The sequence below is a fragment of the Aptenodytes patagonicus genome, chromosome 15 (genome assembly GCF_965638725.1).
Source record: "Aptenodytes patagonicus chromosome 15, bAptPat1.pri.cur, whole genome shotgun sequence".
NCBI lineage: Eukaryota > Metazoa > Chordata > Aves > Sphenisciformes > Spheniscidae > Aptenodytes > Aptenodytes patagonicus.
Genome location: NC_134963.1, coordinates 8,870,934 through 8,890,546, shown reverse-complemented (window position 1 = coordinate 8,890,546; position 19,613 = coordinate 8,870,934). Strand labels below are relative to the sequence as shown.

General features: G+C 47.1%; 1 protein-coding gene across 1 annotated transcript in view; it reads right to left on the bottom strand.

Moving 5' to 3' along the window:
* GRK3 (G protein-coupled receptor kinase 3) overlaps window positions 1-13,690 on the bottom strand; it is a 74,886-nt gene extending 61,196 nt beyond the window's left edge. The window contains exon 1 of the mRNA XM_076353291.1: window positions 13,518-13,690. Within this exon, the coding sequence (XP_076209406.1) occupies window positions 13,518-13,630 (113 nt within the window). The 5' untranslated portion in view covers window positions 13,631-13,690. The remainder of the gene's footprint in view (window positions 1-13,517) is intronic.
* Window positions 13,691-19,613: the final 5,923 nt, after the last annotated feature.

Genomic DNA, 19,613 nt, shown 5'->3' with positions numbered 1-19,613 from the left:
CAGCTCAGAGTGCGCTGCCTGCCCAGAAGCAGGCAGAAAGATGACTATCTGCATCGTCAAACTATAAACTTTGTGAACAGCACAGGTCGCTCTAACCTGGTCAGCTCCTCCACCTCCCCAGAAAAGGGGTTTATTACAAGCGTGAGCTGAAGAATCTGTTAAAAGGAGCTTTAAGTTGCATCTTGAAGCTCTAGTTACTATAGCCAGCACCCTGGGATCAAAGAAATCACTGAAAAGCAACCTTCAAGGTTAAAATACATTCTGTAATTAAAAAGCTCTCACTGTCTATGAGCATGCATGGCGTCATGCAGTTTGATAGGACACAGACAACAGTCGCAGCGCCAAGGTCGGTACAGGCGGAAAATGCCTACTTGAAAACACATCTTCTGAAAAACTAAGAAGAAAACACATGGTGTTCTTTTTAACACAGAAAAGGACATGTGTACAGCAAGAACACCACTCATCTGCAAACCTCCCTCTCAGGCGAGCTACACCAGAAGCAGCAAACCAGGAGGTCCCTCAGAGAGAGAGCTCACCCCAGAGCCAGGATCTGTCCTTGGCTGCCGCCACATGCCAGTGCCAACAGCAATAGTTACTCCTGCTGTCGTGCCCCCCCCCCCCCCAACAGATCAGTAATATTCTGTGACTCCAACGATAAGCATACCTATGAGAAGAAATTAAACTTCCGCCGGGTGTACGACTGTATCTGCAACCGCACAGCCCGTAGGATGGCCGCAGAGCCCTAGGAACAGTCCATCAGGCAGCCCGAGTCGGTACAGGCAGCCGGGAGCACGACCGCAACGGATGCAGGCGTATGCAGAAACTAGAAGTTACAGAGGAGAGTAAAATAAACAGCATTCATTTTGCTATTTCCTAAAAGTTCTGCTATTAATTTCAAAGATGCATGGATTTTGGCCCCGCAGGTTTGTTACACTAAATTATGCAGGAGTTCTTTTGAAAGCATCTCGCACCTCGGAAATGGAAAGGGTAAAGAAAGATGCGATGGTATGTATATGTACACATACTCTTATTATTGGAACTAGATCAAGAAGCTACTTACTATTGGCCTTCTCACTACTGTATCTTAAAGGAACTTTTAATTATTTATCATAAAAGCACATTATTTTTTCTTACAAATCAATAAGAGTTCAGATTTGTGGGATATTATCTATTGTACAGATGCACACATGCACACCAGAGCTTGGGAAAAAAAAATGTTTGGCCTTATTGCAAGCATTAAGGAATCATACCTACATTAAGAACACACGGTTACACCCACTAATATATTCACCTATAAGTTGAAACAGAAAAAGGAGAACAGAAAAACAAAACAAGAATGAAATGGCAGCTTTACAGAGACTGGCCTGAGGAGAGCAGCGTTCAGTACTTAACTCTACCAACATTTCCTGTATCATCTCGGGCAAGTCATAAACATGATCTACCTCAGATCCCCAGTCTGTAAAACAAAGCTGTATTTCTTTTTTTCCTCCTCTTTGTCGTCAGGGCAGGTGTCATCCTTCTGCCATGTGTGTATTCTGTACCCAGCACACTAAGCTCCTGATGGCTCCTGGCACGTCCAAAAGCTACTCAAATGCTAATAATTATTTCAAGAAAATGCTCGATATTCAGCAACTATATTACCACTGCCTTTGACTGCCAACCTTTTGCACTGCCCCTCACCGCCTTCCCGCTCTCTGCACTTCGAGCATCCCGTTTCCACACTGGACAGTCACCTTCCATTTATTCTTGTCCGCTTTCTCCTCTTCCTTCTTGTTATCACTCCCTCTTTCCCTTTTTCAAATCCCTCTCTCATCCTGTTCTCACCTTGCTTTCCGCACCGTATTTATCACGTACCCTCATTCCATCCAGCTTTCACCTCTACTTTCTTCTTTGCCTTCTCATTCTGCACAAACGCAGCAGCCTGCAGATGCAGGGAAGTCTCACAAAGCCCACAAAGACCTGAGCTTGCCCGCAGTCAGAAAATAACTAAGCCCACTTAGACCCAATTTCAAACAAGAAGAAAATCTGAAAGTTTGAAGTATAATACTACCAACGCGTGATTAGTAATACAGTTTCTCCTTAAAAGTATTTTTACTGAGGTTTTGCAGACTAGGAGAGAAAACAAGTCACATAACAGAAGACGACAGGGAGAAGGAAAGAAACATCTCAACATAAAAAGTAAATCTGTGTGACTGTTTACTAATGATGCTATTATTTTCTTGTAATACTGTTCAGCACTGGCATGAAGTACCTCTCCAACTGAACAGAAAACTCCCCTTCAACGAGACTGTAAACTGCAATGAGTCACTGGATCACAGCCCCCAGGTCAGCTTAATGCTCCACTTCAGGAGTGAAAGCGAAGGGCAGATGCTTGATGCAACCAGTAAAAAAGAATTAGCTTCCCTCCCATATAAGAGGTAAAAAATAGTGAACGGATCACAAACATTCGATCCATTTCATTTTGCTTCCTCTCAGACTTGCACCCAGTTCAAAGTTCAGAAGTTAATACTTCTCCAAATTATTTTGTTCTAAGATGCTGTAAAAGGTATTTTACACATTGCAACTTTTGTTCAAGCAATTAATGGGGCAAAGTAAATTCCCAGCATATAAAGCCAGAAAGGACCATCAGACCATCTAGTCTAATATATTTACCTATTACTTGTCAAATTCCATATTTGAAGAGGAAACAAATCATTAGAAGACTGTGAAAAAACATTTTTGGACAACAATGAAATAACATGGAAAAAAATATGTTCCTTTTGTTCTTTTACTTTTGAGCATCCTATAATATTACTAGAATACCCCTGACAGCAATGCAATATCCAATTGACTTCATTATTTAATAGAGAAATAAAAGCGATCATTGGCGCTACATTAATTAGTGCACATGCTCATTCTACTCTTCGTCTCATCAGCTGACAAATAAAGTAGCAACGAGTAAAACCGAACCGTTTCATTTCTCTCCATAAACACAGCACGTCCACGCACGTGCCCACACAGCCCAGCTGGGTGCATACCTATACACACAGCAACGGCGCCTGCAGAACAAGTCCCAGTTACTCTTGCACTGGATGTCACACAGGACGAGAACAGGGCTCTGCCATTTTCTATCCCAAGCTCACCCACTTCTATCCCTTCTTCTGCCTTTGCACACCCTCTAAAGTTTACGCTAAGCCAACTGCCAAGTCATTTCACTGCAGTGAACTAATGCTCTTATAATTGTCAAGGATGATTAATAGCATATTCCACCCAAGAACCCTGTTTGCAATGGTAGGGATTAAAGCTCAGCAACACTTTCCCCACAACCCCCCTCCGGTGTGTGCATCTCATCCAGGAGACGAAGCAGCTTCACTTATGCAAATTATATTAATGGCGAAAGTTTACAACAAGGGAGCCAAAAGCAATAGCTACGTAGCTACGATTTCAAAATACGCACTATCCCCATGTTCCTTGAGGATCATCTGCATTATCATTGCTGAAATCTGAAACTAATATAAAAGCTTCTAAGTACATGAATTTTTCAGGAATAATTACACTGAATTGTAATGTCAAGGACTTGCCCTTCCACCAGAACGCTGCTACTGAGAAATTACAAGAGAAATTGGAGCAAAATCACATCTCCTCACTCCTACTGCAATTAAATAATTCGTCAGTCGTAATTTTTTTAAACAAATACTTACTGAAGACATGCCAATTCTTTTTAATCTTTCCATATCTATAAAATGTTTAGAACCTTCTTTGAAAGTAGCGTGCAAGTATAAACATTAACTGAGCTACCAAGAACTACGGCGAACATTGACTGAAACCCACTACATTTGCCCGTGTTTTATTTATTCGTTTATAGTCTCAGGATGCAATTTTACAGACTTACATGTTTATTTGCACTATCCAAATCCACCATAAAGTTGCTAAAATTGGACCAAAGATCCTGCCCCAAAGGCCTTTGAACTGAAAGCACAACAGGGTCAACAAGTACAATTCAAAGCAATGGCAAGAATGGCACACAGTCATTACAGCCAAAACTTTTTTTTTCTTTATAAAAGTGCATTTAAAAGGTTTAGCAATGCAAGGTTGATCAAAAGTGAAAACTGTTAAGAAATATTTGGCCTAAGAATCAGATCTTCTCAGAACTCTTTTAAACAAGAAGTTAAAACTACAGAAATGTTCCCATGTTTTTTTCTGCCCCAGAGGAAACAATCCCCTTTGAACAGGCAAGCATCCCTCCAGAGCCTTGCATCCCAAACACCGCAGCAGCGATTCTCCTAAAGCAAAACAAAAAGAGAAGTGTAAAATTGTCTCCACTGATTTTTTGCTTCTCGTTGTGCATTTTAACCTGGCAGTTATTTTAAGGTCCCAGAAGTAAGGGAGATGTGAACAAAAGAACCGTAATCATTAGAACAATTTGGAAAGAAGATTGGGAAAATATGGGGTAAAAATAAAAAAGAAATTAAAAAAAAAAATCAGAGGACTGATGCACAGAGACACAGAATCGCTTAAATGTGAAAATGAACAGGATGTGATGGGGAAGACATGGGGAAGCCAGGCTGGAGACTTAAGAAAAACAGCGAATGATGAGAAGGCTTGGAAAGAAAAGTCACCTCAGAGGCACTACCTCGGCTGTCCTTATAACCCACCGAGGGCTGGGAATCAAAGCCAGGACAGCCAAAACGCTAAAGGGTAGCCAGCAAACCACAGCCGCTCGAACCAAACTCCTTCCTGACCCGTTCTGCTCATGGTGCAGCCAGGCTTGCTTCACCAGACACTTAAGGCCTCAAGAGTAAAACGCCTACCCACGTTTTGTCTTCTTTAAAGTGCAGTTTAACTGAGACTTGTATTTCACAGAGCTTGCTTTCCCTTCTGAAATTAAGAAAGAAATGTAATAAACAGAATAGCAGCCAAGTAGCATCCACAGAGCTGTCACGTAGAGGCTGCATTCTGCGCTCAGCCCCTTGGGAGAGGGGTGTCTTCCTCTAAGGTTTGAAGCATTGAGTATTTTATTGGGTTCCCCAGTGCTTTTTAATTTTCTGGGAGGATGCGGAAGCTACCAGAAGCTCTTTTCTCATCTGCACCTTAAGCAGAGGTAGCAGCTCCTTGTGGGTGACGAGCACCCATCCGTTCCCAGCCCCATACCAAGCCTCTGCAACGTGCATCCCCGCAGAGTCCCCCAAGGCTGCAGCAAAGTGCGGAGAGGTCGGAGTGCAGCTGGTGCTCGTCCAGTGTGGTGTATCACAAACACGCTGCATCAGCTGGACTGAATTTCTGTTGGCTTTTAATGAGGGCTTTGATTTGCACAGCTCTACCAGATCCTGAGAAATCTGCCTTTTCCCCAGTTCCTTTCTCAAAGGACATGACACAGGCTGATAGGACAAATTCCTGGCACACTGGAAGGGGACTGGGGGGTTTCTATATGGAAGCGGTTTCTCCTAACACTCTCAGAAATTTTTATTTATTTATGCAAGGCATATTTATATAGGTGTTTATTCAGTATTGGGATGATCTTCTTGGAGAAACTAGTAAGCATGGGGTGAAGCTCTTTATGTGGAGAACAGCTGGACTTTCTAAAGCTAGAAACCGCTCCTTTTACGTCAATTTAGTTCAATTATGTGATTCGGTTTATGCACCTGGACCCGATGGCTCCTGATAGGCTTTTTTCTAATTTTATTAATTACCAAAAAAAAATGCTATTATTGATAAGAAGATTAAACCAGGCCATTCCACATGATTTCACCAGAACAGAAACCAAGAGCTGCATACGTTCATTTCCTGATGTTACAGTTCCAGCGTTTTGCTGAAAACATTTCACATGGGAAGGTCCAGGCACTGAAAAGCCATCATACCTATAAAAGGAGTAATAGCTATAAGGTTTATTAATTTTACTGAAAAGACAAATCTGCCTGTACCTATCTCCCACTAGAAACACCAAGCGTGCTCCGTGTGCCGCAGCTCAGCTGAAGTCTCTCCAGTCGATGCACCCAGCCCTGGCCGCTGCTCCAGGCTGGTCCCAGCAGCAGCACCCGCAGCCCACCCGCACCAGGCACCGGCCCCCCGGCTCCGCATGGGATCACACAGATGCATTACACCTGTAACGCAACATCACATTATGGAAACTTTCCCCAAAAACGTCCCTAGAAACATCCCTCTGTTTTTAGCACAGTAACAGAAGTCTGCACACTGATCTCTTCCCAGATCACCCTCATTTACCTTTTTTCTTAATTAAGGTAATGATGCCTGAGGGAAGGTCTATGTTTCGAAACATAAGCTTCAGCCTTATAGCATCCCCGCAGGAGAACTAATTGGAACATCTCTCTTAAGGCCAGATCTCTCCTTCCCATGCCCAGAGACGCTCCAAGTAATGTATGCTCAGGAGCTGGGACGCTCCAGGGCCTCCACTGCTTATCTGAAGCTCAGAAAACCTAACTTCAACCCCTGCATCTGCCAAACGTCCGATGTGTAAACAAAGGTACATCATTTATTTTCTAATTGGCTTAGCTTCTGATCTGTACAGGTAACAACAGTGCCCTTTTTCCAGACTCTCATTTCTTGTCTATTAAAGCTGCAAGAGCTTTGCAACAGGACCTTCGTCTTCCCATGCTCTTCTGTATAGGCCTGTCTTTTATTAAGGTATCAGACACTGCGGTTACAACAAATAACGACCTGAATTCCCAAGTGAGAGAACACCCAACTGGTGCAGAGAGCAGCATCTGCAGCAAGCAGGAGCCCTCCTATACAGGCTCCTACACTGACAGCCCATATCCATCCCTAAAGCATGCATTTTTCCTAAAAAAGTACTGTAGCACAAAGCTAACTTGAGATAAAAAGCAAGTACACTTTGTTAGCAGCTATAGCTTTCCGTACGTATACTAAACTATTTTGAGAAAGCCATCTTTTTACTACCTTCTCAACCACACACTTCTACTGACAGCAAAGTTAGGAGGCTGAATTTCCAAACAAAAATCTAACTACTCTGTCATCTATACTCACCCTGAGCAGGACTAAGCTATTACACAATAAAAACACAAATGTTCAGTCTTTCTTGTAATGCTAGTTCAGAAAAAAACAAGTTTTTTCCCCCCTCCTCAAAGTCACCATATGAATATTCAAGCATGCCTTTTCACCCAAGCAACGTAAGATGCAAGATAAGCTTCAGTCTACAGACTTGATCATTCCTAAGTAAAAAACTAACCTTTGAAACATATACTTTACTATGAATTGCACTAAACTAAATGAACAATGGCTTTCTTGACCGTAATCGTCAATAATAATTTAACACTAAGTAAGGAAATAAAAAATAGAGGGATCGTCTAGGACACGACACAAGCACGATGGGCAAGCGCCGTGTGCCCACACTGCTCTCTGGATATCCCACTGAACAGCACTATCGCTTGGGGGCAGGGGGACAAAAGGCATGCTCAAGTGTCTCAAAAGCACTCTCACAGGTATTTTTAGCACTTGAAAAATGGGCAGATGCTCTGCTGTCTCGCTGAAACGAGAAGACATTCACCATCTCAGAAATATTAGTCACACCTACCAGATGGCAGTGCTTTCGGAAGCACGGTAACATGGAATGCATCCATTCAAGGAGTTTACTACCCGCTTCAAGAAAGTGCCCAGTGAACTATGAGATGTTCCGCTAAACGGGGACACTCTGACCTTGAAAAGTACAAACCCACACTGCTTGCCTCCAACACACACCTACTTCAGGTTCACCTACAGCACTTACCCTAGTTCTCAGAACACTTGCCTGGTGTACACCACATATTCAGCCATCTGTAGCTCTCACCAAGCTTTACTTCCTTTACTCTCTGCTTAAATGTTCAACTCAAACAGTGCGATATAGTATAGCTGCAAAATAATAAAGTAGTTTACAAAACCATTTCATTTAGAATCCTTTTTCCTTCTGTAGTTTCACAAATTACATGACGATGAAACCATTTTGAACAGTTTGAGTGCCCTGCATGCTGGTTTTAATTTCTTACTTCAAATTTCTCAATTCAATTTTTAGTGAGTACTGGAAATGGTATAAAAATACCAAGAAACAATCTTGCTTGACACTAGAAAAATTGTAAATGTCAAACAAAAACCTAAACTGTGTTGAAATTTTAGACAGCCAAGCTTAAGAAGTTCTACTAAAATAATTTACAGCCATTATTGCTACAAGCAGATGGAACAAGCTTCAGTAAAGTACCACCACCTTACAAAGCTAAAGTTACCGTGACACAAATTCACCTGAATTAACCATTAGATCCTTAATCCTCCATGTCACCTCCTATTTAATTTTGCATTCATTGACCCCATTTCTGTGCAAAGCCCAGTAAATGCGCAAGCCTTTGAAAAATCTGGGCCTACTTTTTTTCTGAAAACAGTACTTTTGAAGGTTTCTACCATTTGCATTCAGATAGTGAGGAAGAAGCACAACATAGCACAAGGCTTCCTGAAGCCACTACATTCTCTGAACAAACCGCACATAAAGCGGGGGGTTTTGGTATTAACATCACTGATGAGACACCGTTAGACCCTGCTGTGCTGTGCTGCGGACCAACAACACAAAAGGGCATTCCACGTCCCGCGCTTGCCAGCGGAGACAAGCGAATGCAAATGGACAGAGGCAGACAGACAGGAAACACCACCAGTAAACACGACAAACACTGCATCAAACGCAAACACAAATTACAACCACAGCAAGCACTGGCAGATTAATCACAGTCAAACTTCATAAGCTGCATAACAAAAGAGTGTTTTAATGAGGGATTCGGGGGAGGGGTTTTGCAGACCTGATGGCAACGAACAGCACGGACCAAAGCAGGCAGAGCCTCTCAACTTACGTAGGGGAGCAACGCGAGTTGGCAGCACCAGCCAGCTGCAGCAGTTTTCAATACCGTGACACTGAGCAAGAGATGTTCAGTGAGTTAAGCGCTACCTGCAGAAGCCCAAAACTGAACGCTATGCTTGAAGCAACAAAGAAGCACCTAGAAAGACACAAAGGGATGACACGAGCAACAAATACGAAAATTACACGAACAGTTGTCAGGAAAATTTTCTTAGAGACAGCACTCTAAATGAATAAGCACAACAAGGCGGCGTTAAACGAAGCCAGAGAAAATACCGTCAAAGTAACTGAGACTGACAGCAGAGAGAGAGGAGTTTTAGCCTGTAACTTAAGAGATGTTACAGAAGTTTCAAGAGGTACATGAACACGCTGAAGGACACATCAAAGAAACAACTGAAATTCAGAGAAAGAGTATAGTAATGCCAAGAGAACAAAATTGAAAAGCAGAAGCGATACAGGGTAGAGTAATGATGCTTAACTCCTAGAGGGAGATGTCGGTTGGGTTTTGCCAATATTCAGCACTGTAACAGGAAGAAAGCAAATCACAAATAGCTCAGGATGGAATTGGAAAAGAAAGAGCAACCTCCGTGCATTCAGTGAACCTCAATTAGACTTTTAAAACTTGGTAAGAAAGCAAAGAGCACATCCCAGACTAAACTGTCCTGGCAAGAAGCAGCTGGGGTACCAGTGCGTTAGTCTTCATCTCCAGAGGTAAAGTGAAGATGGGATGATAACTGAAGAAAAATGTCATGTTAAAAGTCTGATTTTTAAGAAATAAGTGACTTCAACGTGCCCTTTTTTCCCCCCAGAGGGGTAGGATTCAGAGGAAGGTAAGAGACCAAAGAAAAAGGTTGGGAGAAAAATAAGAATTAACCTGAAAGGGAGGTAATTACTGAAATAAGCAGGTTAGAAAAGGAAAGATGAGATGAGAAACATCTACAACTGCAGCAAGAGAAGCAGGAAAGACGCCTGGACAGATGCATGCTACATTTTCTTACCATGCCCTTGGTATTTGTACACTGAAAGCACCCTAAGCTTATGTGATGTTTATAGTAAGGAAGCTTTAACGTTAACTTTCCTGGCAAGGATGGCCACAGCCAGCGTGAGGACAGCAGTGCTGTATGCAAGCCCTCTGCAAGCCCTGCACCCTCTCTGATGCCAGTTACCTGATTTCCTGGACTATTTTTCTCTACTTCACATTATGCAAATCTTTTACTCAAAACAGAAGCAGCTGCTGGCAAATTAAGAGAGCTGTTATATAGTGTTCTTCCACGCCCTTTGACCAAAATAAGGGAAATCTAAAATTTACACGGAAAAGGGAAAAACTTCAGAAGTCTGCTGAATAGCCTAAAAAACTAAGAGTGCAGTTAATTTCCTCCTTTCCCCCCAAACTTAAAATATTTGATGGTAATTCTGTCGAAAAAGATTAAGGTTTCGTATTTGCTCATATTTCAATATGTATGTTGTCTTTTCCATTTTAGGTCCTATTTCTGCAGGTCATTCTGCCCTTCTGTCCACCCATACAAATCTACCCGCAAAACAGGCTTTTAAGAAACGACATAAAACTAAAAGGTATTGCAGCTTCCCCAGTTCTTGGCAAGGCTCTTAGGAACGAAAGGAGGAAACGCACAAGGGAAGGAAAAGCAGATGACAGAGGATGGAAAAAGGGTTTTGTTTTGGTATTTTAAAAAAAACCAAAAACACACTAAGCCTCTTCCTTAGGCACTCGTCTCATTAGCATTTTCTGTCCTTTCTTCCCAAACTGTGATATTTAACGATTTTGGTACAAAAACAGTCTGAGGATGCTTCATGTGAACTCAGCAATAATCAGCCCCACGGCCAATAAACTCTTCACCCTCACAGTTTATTTGCTGCTAAGCCTTGGCCTGCAGCCTTGGAATTTATTCTGCCTGCACTACAGCTATTTCCTCGTAAACAGGAAGCCCCCTCAAATTTGCATTACAGTAAACTCGGTTACATCATTTAGTGTCAGTGTTATCTCAGACAGATAAAACGGTGCCGACAGGTGTACCAGGCTCCAGCAAAGAGACAAATCGTAATAGGGGGGTAAAACCTTCGCAATATTTCTTGGGGAGATAACGTCAACAGCACAGGATGCCGTCGCCGGGCAGTGGTTGCCCACCAGAGATAAACTGACACTGAACGCGTTCCTGCGAGAAGAGCGCTGCAATAAGGCCGAGACATTTCTTTTCAAGCGTGGATGTGATATTCCAGTGACCTTCCTGCTATCCGTCCCAGTGACAGCCAGGAGCTGATGGTTGCTCACAGCCCGGCGTTACAAAGCTGTGCTCACGCTCCTCCGAGGAGCTGCTCACACACACACACAGAGAAATAAAAAAAAATTATTTGGAAAAATTGTTTGATTTCAAACTCGTGTAAGAGAGGACTTTGTGTATTGTATTTTTTCTACTATATCAACCTGCATTTAACCAGCCAATTTATGTGATTTTAAATGAATCACTTTGCCAGTGATACAGAATATTTAACACCCAACACACCACGTCTGTTCTAATGAGAGGGATCAAAAAAAACCAACCAGAAACCAGCATGAAGACATCTGACACCAGAATAACGGTCACAATTTCCTTCTGTATGAGGAAATCCCTAGTTTCAGTTAGAAGCTGAGAAGTTCAGTCATTTCAAGCAATCTAGAGCCGTTTGTGGTCCCAGGCTTAGGTAAGTCTCTGTTCTCATTTAGGTCCACGCTTCCTCTCATTCATCTGCTGAGCTGTCTTACACGTCCCCCGTCCCACAGCACCCTGGCACCACTTACAGCTGCAAACCTCTCCCTCGCTTAAGGCCTCTCACCTTCTTCAGAGCATGACAGTCCGGGGGGGATGGCAAACAATCTTTTTCCTTTAATATTTCATGTAATCTGCAAACAGGTTCTTCCACATGCAGCTCTAGGAGCGAGGCATTTCAGCCACCTAACCCTTCACCTTTCCTCCTACTCTGCGAAACTTCCTCTTGCACCTGGCTGCTGTTTCCCACCCTGCAGAGCCGAAGGCAGGTGAAGCAACTCTCCGAGCTCAGGGAAACTACCAAACATCGACAAAATGCAAATCCTGGAGAAGGAGAGCAGTAGACCGCAGGTTCTTCAGGCCTCGTGCCGCACTTTGCGCAAGGGGATGTCGGTCCAGGCAGCAGCTTTCGAGCCTCCCCACAAGCACCAACGGTGCTGTTATTTCTCATGGCGTTGGAAGGACTCCTCCCCTGCACACCCTCAGCATCCCCACCTTTCACCGCCCCAGAGAGGTCACGTCCCTGTTGCAAACAGGGAGCACCACGGCACGTCACTGACACTAAGGACAGTAACGGACATAACCAAAGCACTGATAAATGCAAAGCTACCAGCACTCCCAGCAAAGCATACTGTACCTCAGGTTAACAGGATAGGCTAAATTTTAGGGACATTAGTTTTATAAGCATTTACACATACCAGGACAAAAACAGGCACCTTCGTCTGTCCAGCAAGCCATCCTCAACTGGACCTTAAAAACGACTGCCAAACTTCTTTATCTGAGGTTTCACTGCCTCTGCAAGGGGGATTAACGTGGGCTGGGCACCCCCGCGCCCCTCACCTTCAGCTGCTCTGCAGCCTCACTGCACTAGAATTCAAGCGTAAAGACAGAAAAACGAGTGAACAAGTGAGAGGAGGGCTTCAGTGATCTCTCGTTCACAGCAGACAGCTAGGCTAGGCCACCAGTAGGCTTGCAAACTGCCTATACATTTTGCAGTAGATTTTGGTTTAGATTTTTTCCGTTGCAATATTCTCTTTGCTGGCTAAATCTTCGTTTTAAATATATATATATATACACAGAGCCATGAAAGAAAGGGAAAGCTTACTTTTAATTTCAGCAATAAATAAGCGATGCTCAGGTGATTTTATAACGCATGCATAACCAGGGGCTGTCGTTCAGAAGAAAAGCTGCTTTTACCACCAAACGCGAAGAAAACAACCTCAGCTATGTCAAGGCACCCATCCGCTCACCCGGTGAGACCCATGGAAGCCCACAGCGACGGAGCCGGCCGCAAGACAGAGACCTGCACTAGTTCATTGCTGTACACCACCTCTGCTCCGTGAGCTGCTTGCTAAGAGAAAACCTCTCTCCCAAGTCTGTCCTCCCTCCCCGCATCTCCCTGCTCTGTTGTCGAACCTCACGAAGCATCACCAAAAAACAGCTCTGCAGAACAAGACAGTGAGAATGATTCAGTTTGGTTTTACCATTTTATTTAGCTCACCACTTAAAGAATTTCTCACCCACTGGATGAAGCATCAAGTTTAGGATCAAATAAACACCCGAACCGTGGGGTTTTCTTCCAGGGAGAAGCAGGCTTCTCCACATCTTTACCTACCGAGAAACGCCTGCAGAAGTTGTTTCAAATAAACGCATCCAACCCGACCCCACTACTTGCTCCGGCCGCAAACCCGGGCGCTGCGCCGCCAACCCGCGCCGACCCGCCCGCACCCGCCGCCCCGCACCCGCCGGAGGCCGCCGGGTGCCCGGGCACGGCGGGAGGGCCGGCCGCCTCCAGACCGTTATGTTCAGCACCGCGGTGCCTGCGCGGGGGGGGCAAGGAGCGGGGAGGCCGCCGGGCAGGGGCCGGGGCCGGGCAGGGGCTCCCGGGCCCCGCGGACCGGGCCGGACCGGGCCGGGGCGGGCGGTACCTGGGCTCGGGCAGGGTGATCTTCTTGCTGGCCCTGGCCGCCGGGGTGCTCTTGCTCTTCTCCATCGCCATCAGGTAGCTGACATCGGCCAGCACCGCCTCCAGGTCCGCCATGTTCCCGCTCCCGCCGCCGGGCTGCAGATGGAGGCTCCGCCGGGGGCAGCCGCCCCCGAGGCGGGGGGTTGGCGGCGGGCGGGCGGGCGAGGCGGGCGGCGGCGGCGGCTCCCCCTCCGCCGGTGCCGCCGAGCGCCTCCCGGGTGCGCGTGTGCGTGTGTGAGCGCGGGGGGGCAGCGGCCGCCTCCGCGCCCGGGGCTCGCCGCCGGCCCTGCGCGCCCTCAGCCCGCGGCCGCCGCGGCGGGCGGGCGGGAAACCCCCCCCCCCGCGGCCGCGCGCCGCCCCCGCCGGGCCGGGCCGCAGCGCCCCCCGCCCGCGCGGCCCCTCAGCGCTCGCCCGCCCCCGCCGGGCCCATGGCGGCGGCAGGGCAGCCCGGCGCGGTCCCCGCGGCTCGCAGCCTACGCGGCCCCCGCGGCGCCGGGCGGGCAGGTCCGAATGCGCCCGCGGGGCTCGGCGGCCATGGGCGGGCGGCGCGGCCGCAGGGGCTGCCCGGCGGCGCTCGGCGGCGGCGCGGCGTTAGGGGCTGCGGCGCGGCGGCGCCTGCAAAAATCCGGACCTGGATTCGGCGGCGGCCGCCGCCGCGGCGGGGTCGGAGCGGGGGGAGCCGCCGGGGACGCCCGCGGGGATCCCGGGGAGGGGACGGCCGCCGCTGGGGTCCGCCCGGCCCCGAGGGGCTTCCGCGTCCCGCGGAGCCCGCGGGCCGGCCGCATCGCGCCCCCGCCGCAGGTCGGGGCGAGAGGGCGGGAGCCCGCTGACCCCGCGGCCCCGGGGAAGCGGGGAGGCCGGGGGCGGGGGGGGGGGGGGGGTGCCAGAGAGCAAAGCCCCTGACGCTACGAGTTTATGTATCTTGAGCGACCAAGGAGGCAAGCGCGGGGGCCTCGTTGTTGATTGATCCCGGACGTGGTTTGGGGGGATGCGGGTGCTCCCGGGATGCCCGCGCGTCAGCCCCGCTGACAGCGAGAGGGACGCGAAAGCCGAAGCCGGCCTGGCACAGCACGCGTCCGCGGTGCTGCCGGCCGCGCTGAGCCGAGGAGTGCGATGGCCTGCCTGTTCATCGGCCTCAGCGCCGAGTCGGGCGCGTATCTTTAAAATTTATTTCCTCAGTTTATCGAAACATGATTTGCGTAAGAAAAACCGGATACAAATAAATGCGTCTGTATGAAACCCCGTTACTGCTCATTGAAACTCTTTTGCTGGCAACTAATGGTGCAAAACGAGGCTGCACACTGAAACCAAAGGGCTAGCTGTGCCGGTCTGCCATCTGGGTGCTCCCGCCTGTCCTCGGGCAGCGAGGGGCTCGGAGCAGAGCTCCTCACTCGTATTCCTGGTTAAAAATGTAGTAGTACCTCTACTGCAGCCAAGCAGATAGGCAGATTTCAACTTCTTTCTTTTCTGAACTTCGTCAAATATGTCATAAATAATTGGTTCAATGAAAGGCTAAGTCAATGACAAGTCTGAAGTTTAAAACTCATCTTGTTTTGAGCTCTTTTCAAGTGCCGCCACTCCTCCTTCCTACATCTTTGTGAAAGTTAATGATCTGATTAAAGCTAGGTAGAGTATACAGCTGGGAGGATTTCACCGTGCGGCTCATTATGAACCGTCTTTTGTTGAAAATGTTAATTTAAACCAACACTTTTCACCTGAACAGATCTGTTGGGGAAGGTTTCTCCTCCGCCAGTGAAGTTCCTGATGGCCACAGAGCAGTGCTGAGGCTCGAGGTGTTCAAGCAAGAGGTGGAAGGGAGCAGAGGAGGACCTGGGGCAGGTCCCTCTTGGAAGCTCAGCGTAAGGTTTCCCACCAGCCCTGTTTAAAGTTTTCACTGAGCCGAGCTACGAGATGGAAAGGGGTATTTTTATTTTCATAAATCTGCCGGGCTGGCAGCAAACGCTGGGTCTGGCTTGTGGGCCGTGACATGGTTCCCGTCACTCCTCAGGCTCAGTCCAGACCCGGGTCTCCCACCCCAAAGCTTATTTCAGTGCCTCTGCATGGGCTCTCCTTTTGCAGGGGTCGTGATGGGAGAGACGTTACACCTGGATGCGGTGATTTCAAGTGCTTTCAGTGGTACCTTTCCCCCAGCCTGGCAGAGCGTTCTTGCTAAATCCTCCGCACGGGAGGGGTCCCGTTGCTGTCTGTGAAGCCATCCAGGCACATACAGCTGTGCACCCTCATCAACGCTTGCAGAATTATTGTCTAATTAGTTGTAAATACATAAGTATACATGATGCCCTGTGCTGTAGCGCACTAATCTACTGACTAAGGCAAAAACCATCGTCTGCGCCTCATCCGTGGAATCATTTTAGAGTTTTAAAATGATTGAGTTTTGATGAGAAAGGTGGCGTTGCCTAATGACAGGTCCAAAGCTGTTTGGCACCACTGTTATAAGGAATATTCTAATTTGTTTAACCAGGAGTAAACATTTGTCACCCTTACCACGTCCTTAGCCTGGTTACGTGAGCGGACACGTGCATTTTGCTGGCTCTTCCAAGGGCATGGCTAAGTTGCAGCTCCTGCAGCCCCTCTGTCTCTCACCACTCACAGATACTTCCATGGAGGGAACTGGTTTTCATTTCCTGGAATGTGAACATGCAGAAGAAGCAACAGCACTGCAGGGAGGTTGTCAGTGCTGACCTGATAGTGTTGCTAAACACCACCATCACGATGCAACCGCACCGAGGGGAGGAGAAAGCAAACAGAAACCCATTACTGCCTGCCTAGCGCTGCCTCGCCGAAGAAGGCCCTTTTGTTTTCTAAAATAAACAGTGATGATGATTGCAATAATGGCCACGAAAATGCTGCTTAGGATTCATGATGCTCTCCTTTTTATTCCTGTACCACGTTTTCGCCATTATTATCTGGATATTATTGTAATGTACACTTCAAAGGCATTCTTGGTGACAATTTCTAGGAAGTCATGTTTGGTGATGGCTAATACAGAAACTTGTTCTCTTCTTTCTGCTTTTGTGTTTCCATTGGTGCTAGCTGGCATGGCGGCAGCAGCTGGAACCAAAACAGTGGTGGGCTATAAGAAAAGGTGTTCTCTTCACCATTTATTTAAAAAGTGTATCTGCAATGCAGCCAGAGGTGGTGGCATGATGCCGTAGCCACCCCTGTGCACTAGCTGGTGAGGTAGGCACGCTGCTGGCTAGCAGAGTTCAAACTTCCCTTTTTACACCCAGCGGGAGCTGTGCTGCACCAGCGTGGGCGCGGGGGAGGTCTGGTTATTAATTGTTACCTCTAGCAGCATGTAAAACTCACGCATTTTGCAATTTTCTATTCAGAGGTTTTGAAGGTCACTTAATCACGGAGTGGAAGCAAACCTGGTTTTTTCCCTGAAGCTGAAGAGAGCAGAACAGGTAGCGCTAGCATCCGTTGCAGGGAAGTTCAATTCCCCAAGTGCAAGTCTGCAGCTTTTCTTAGCATTTGTTTGTATCCCAGGTTTAGTGTTTGTCTGTATTGTATGTGGGGTTTGCTTTTTTTGTGTGTGTTGTTTTATGCATTGTGTGTTGGTTTCGGTGTTTGTGTGTAGTATTTGTGTGTGTTTATAAACAGCGCTCTGTGCCTCTGTGTGTACTCCCCTAGGTAAAGGAAACCCTGAATTAATCGATGCCAGGGTTAGCAGAGGTCAGAATATGATACACTCACGCACGCTCTGAATGCATTTAAGTATCTCCTGACATTTCTGTGAATGCTGACTGATACTGTTCAATCAATTTAAACGTGTCTCGAGGCCTGTCTGGGCTTGAGCGCAGGGGTTTGCGTGCATCCATTGCAGAGCCAAGAAACCCTGCCTCCTCTCTGGTGTTCCTTCCTTCCGAGGAGTGAGTTCCTCCTGCCATCTGTATAAGATTTAAATGTTTAATTTTGCACTGCTCTGCTTCACAGGATGACAGATGATATTACAGAGAGTAACGAGTCTAAAGTAGATTTATCAGCGTGCCCTATACTAACACCATCCCATCAAGATAATGGTGCAAAACGGCACACCAGGGTGGAGGCATATTCGTCCTGCTGCCCTCGAACCTGTGGCAAATCCGATAATAAATAAGATCTCTGCTGCTGTGCATGGCTAATGCCAACAATATACCTCTTGAGGGGAATGTTCACATAGAAGATTATAAAATGCTATTTTTTAAATATTTCTAATATATTATCAGAAATGCACCGCCTTAAGCGGTGTTTAGCTCAGTTCCCTCCATGGGATGCTGCTGTCTACAGAGAGAGCAAACCAACAGCCAGAAACCCGCTGCATTCCTTGCTCCTCCTTGCTCCAGCAGCGCTGGTAGAGGATAACGTATTTATTGGTGATGGATCCCGAAGGGATCTGGCTCTCTGCGGCTTGTTTGTGTAATAGCCAAGCAGAGGGGTTACGTTCTGCTGCTTCCTCTACTTCTGGCAGTATTATCTGGGGTGGAACCATGTGCTTGGCTGAGAGGGAGAGGACAGAAATCCCTTCCCCACATCGCCTCCACTGAGCTCCTCTCGCCAAAGTGTTTTAAATCAGCTTCTGGCCGCAGGGTTACCTGGAGGTGAAGCACTAGAGCAGCAGCTCCTGCTTAATGAGGTTGTGTGAGGATTAATTAGCGTCCTGGTTTCGGCTGGGATAGAGTTAATTTTCTTCCTAGTAGCTGGTGTAGTGCTGTATGGTGCTCAGTTGCCGGCTGAGGTTAAACCACAATTAGTAAGCAATGGTAAAATGCCCAGAGGACAGTAAGAGAAAAATAAATCCAAACTATTCTTAGTAAAAATTAGGCAATGTAAGCCCTCCTCAGTCTGCTGCATTTTCCCGATCTTGCCCTACGGCAGAGACAAGAAGGTGCAGAGAGGCACCGCTCCTACGCTCGGCCGTGTGGGACATGGCGGAGAGGGATGTTTTTAGCCCGGCGTCCCAAGGAAACAGCCTCACACTATCCCCTTTGCTTGTCGGGCTTCTCTGATTTGCTGGGGTCCGGGGTGGCTTTGGCCCCTCTCTGCCCCACACGGTGCAGAGCAGGGCGGGAGGCACATCCAGGCCAAGCACACGGGCATTCCTCTGCAGCATCCGCACTGAGACTGAGGTTGCATACCATCTCCTTAATGCTACGCTAATCAGCAGTGAGAGGCAATATGAAAAAACCAGAGTAATTAATGGCCATTTCTGCTGCTTCCTTTATTCACTGCCTGTTCCAGAAGGAGCAATTTTACAGAAGACAGCCTCTGCCTTCGCAGTGCTGTTGCATTAGGCACCCTGAATCTCAGGAGGCGAATGAGCGCTGCAGCTTTGGCCTCCTGGAGAAACGCGATGGCTCCTCTGCATCTTTACAAATTCCTCCAGCTTTCTCCTGAATATTCTTAATGAAAGTACTTCAACCACTTCTGATAGGTAAAGCACTCAAGGTAGTTTATCATCATCACGTTCCTTTTTGTAACTAGCTGACGTGATGATGAGGCTAAGTTTTAATTAGGAAACAAATGGTAATTAGATTATCAAAAATATTACTCACCATCAAACATTTGTACTTGACTCGTCTGACTAGTAATAATAACATCCTCTGGGGATAGAGGTAAGACCAGAGTTGAAAGTCATGCAATGTCTTAAGTCTTGCATGAGAAAACACAGGCACAAGAGGTAAGGGTCCTTCAGTTTGCAATTGCATCACACCATTTCTCTCAACACTATAGCAAAAATATTTTTCGGACATTTTCTTCTCCACATTTTCTTAAACTGACATGCCACATAAAAATGTCCTGTTTGCTGTCTCTCTCCTTCCTCAGTCCGTGCCTTGCCAGGCTGCTGGTTCCTCATCCGAGGCTATTTTCTCCACAGCTGCCAGAGAGCCGGGCAGATGTGCTCCAGGTGTGCTCACGGAGTCTTCCGTGATTTTTTAAACTTCAAAATGGTCCCTTGGGGGCCATTTAGACAAGTCTCATAGCCTGTCGCAGGGGCAGCAGGTCGAGGAGGCTGCACTGAGGACGGCAGGAAATCTCGTCCTCTGCTCTGTGCAGT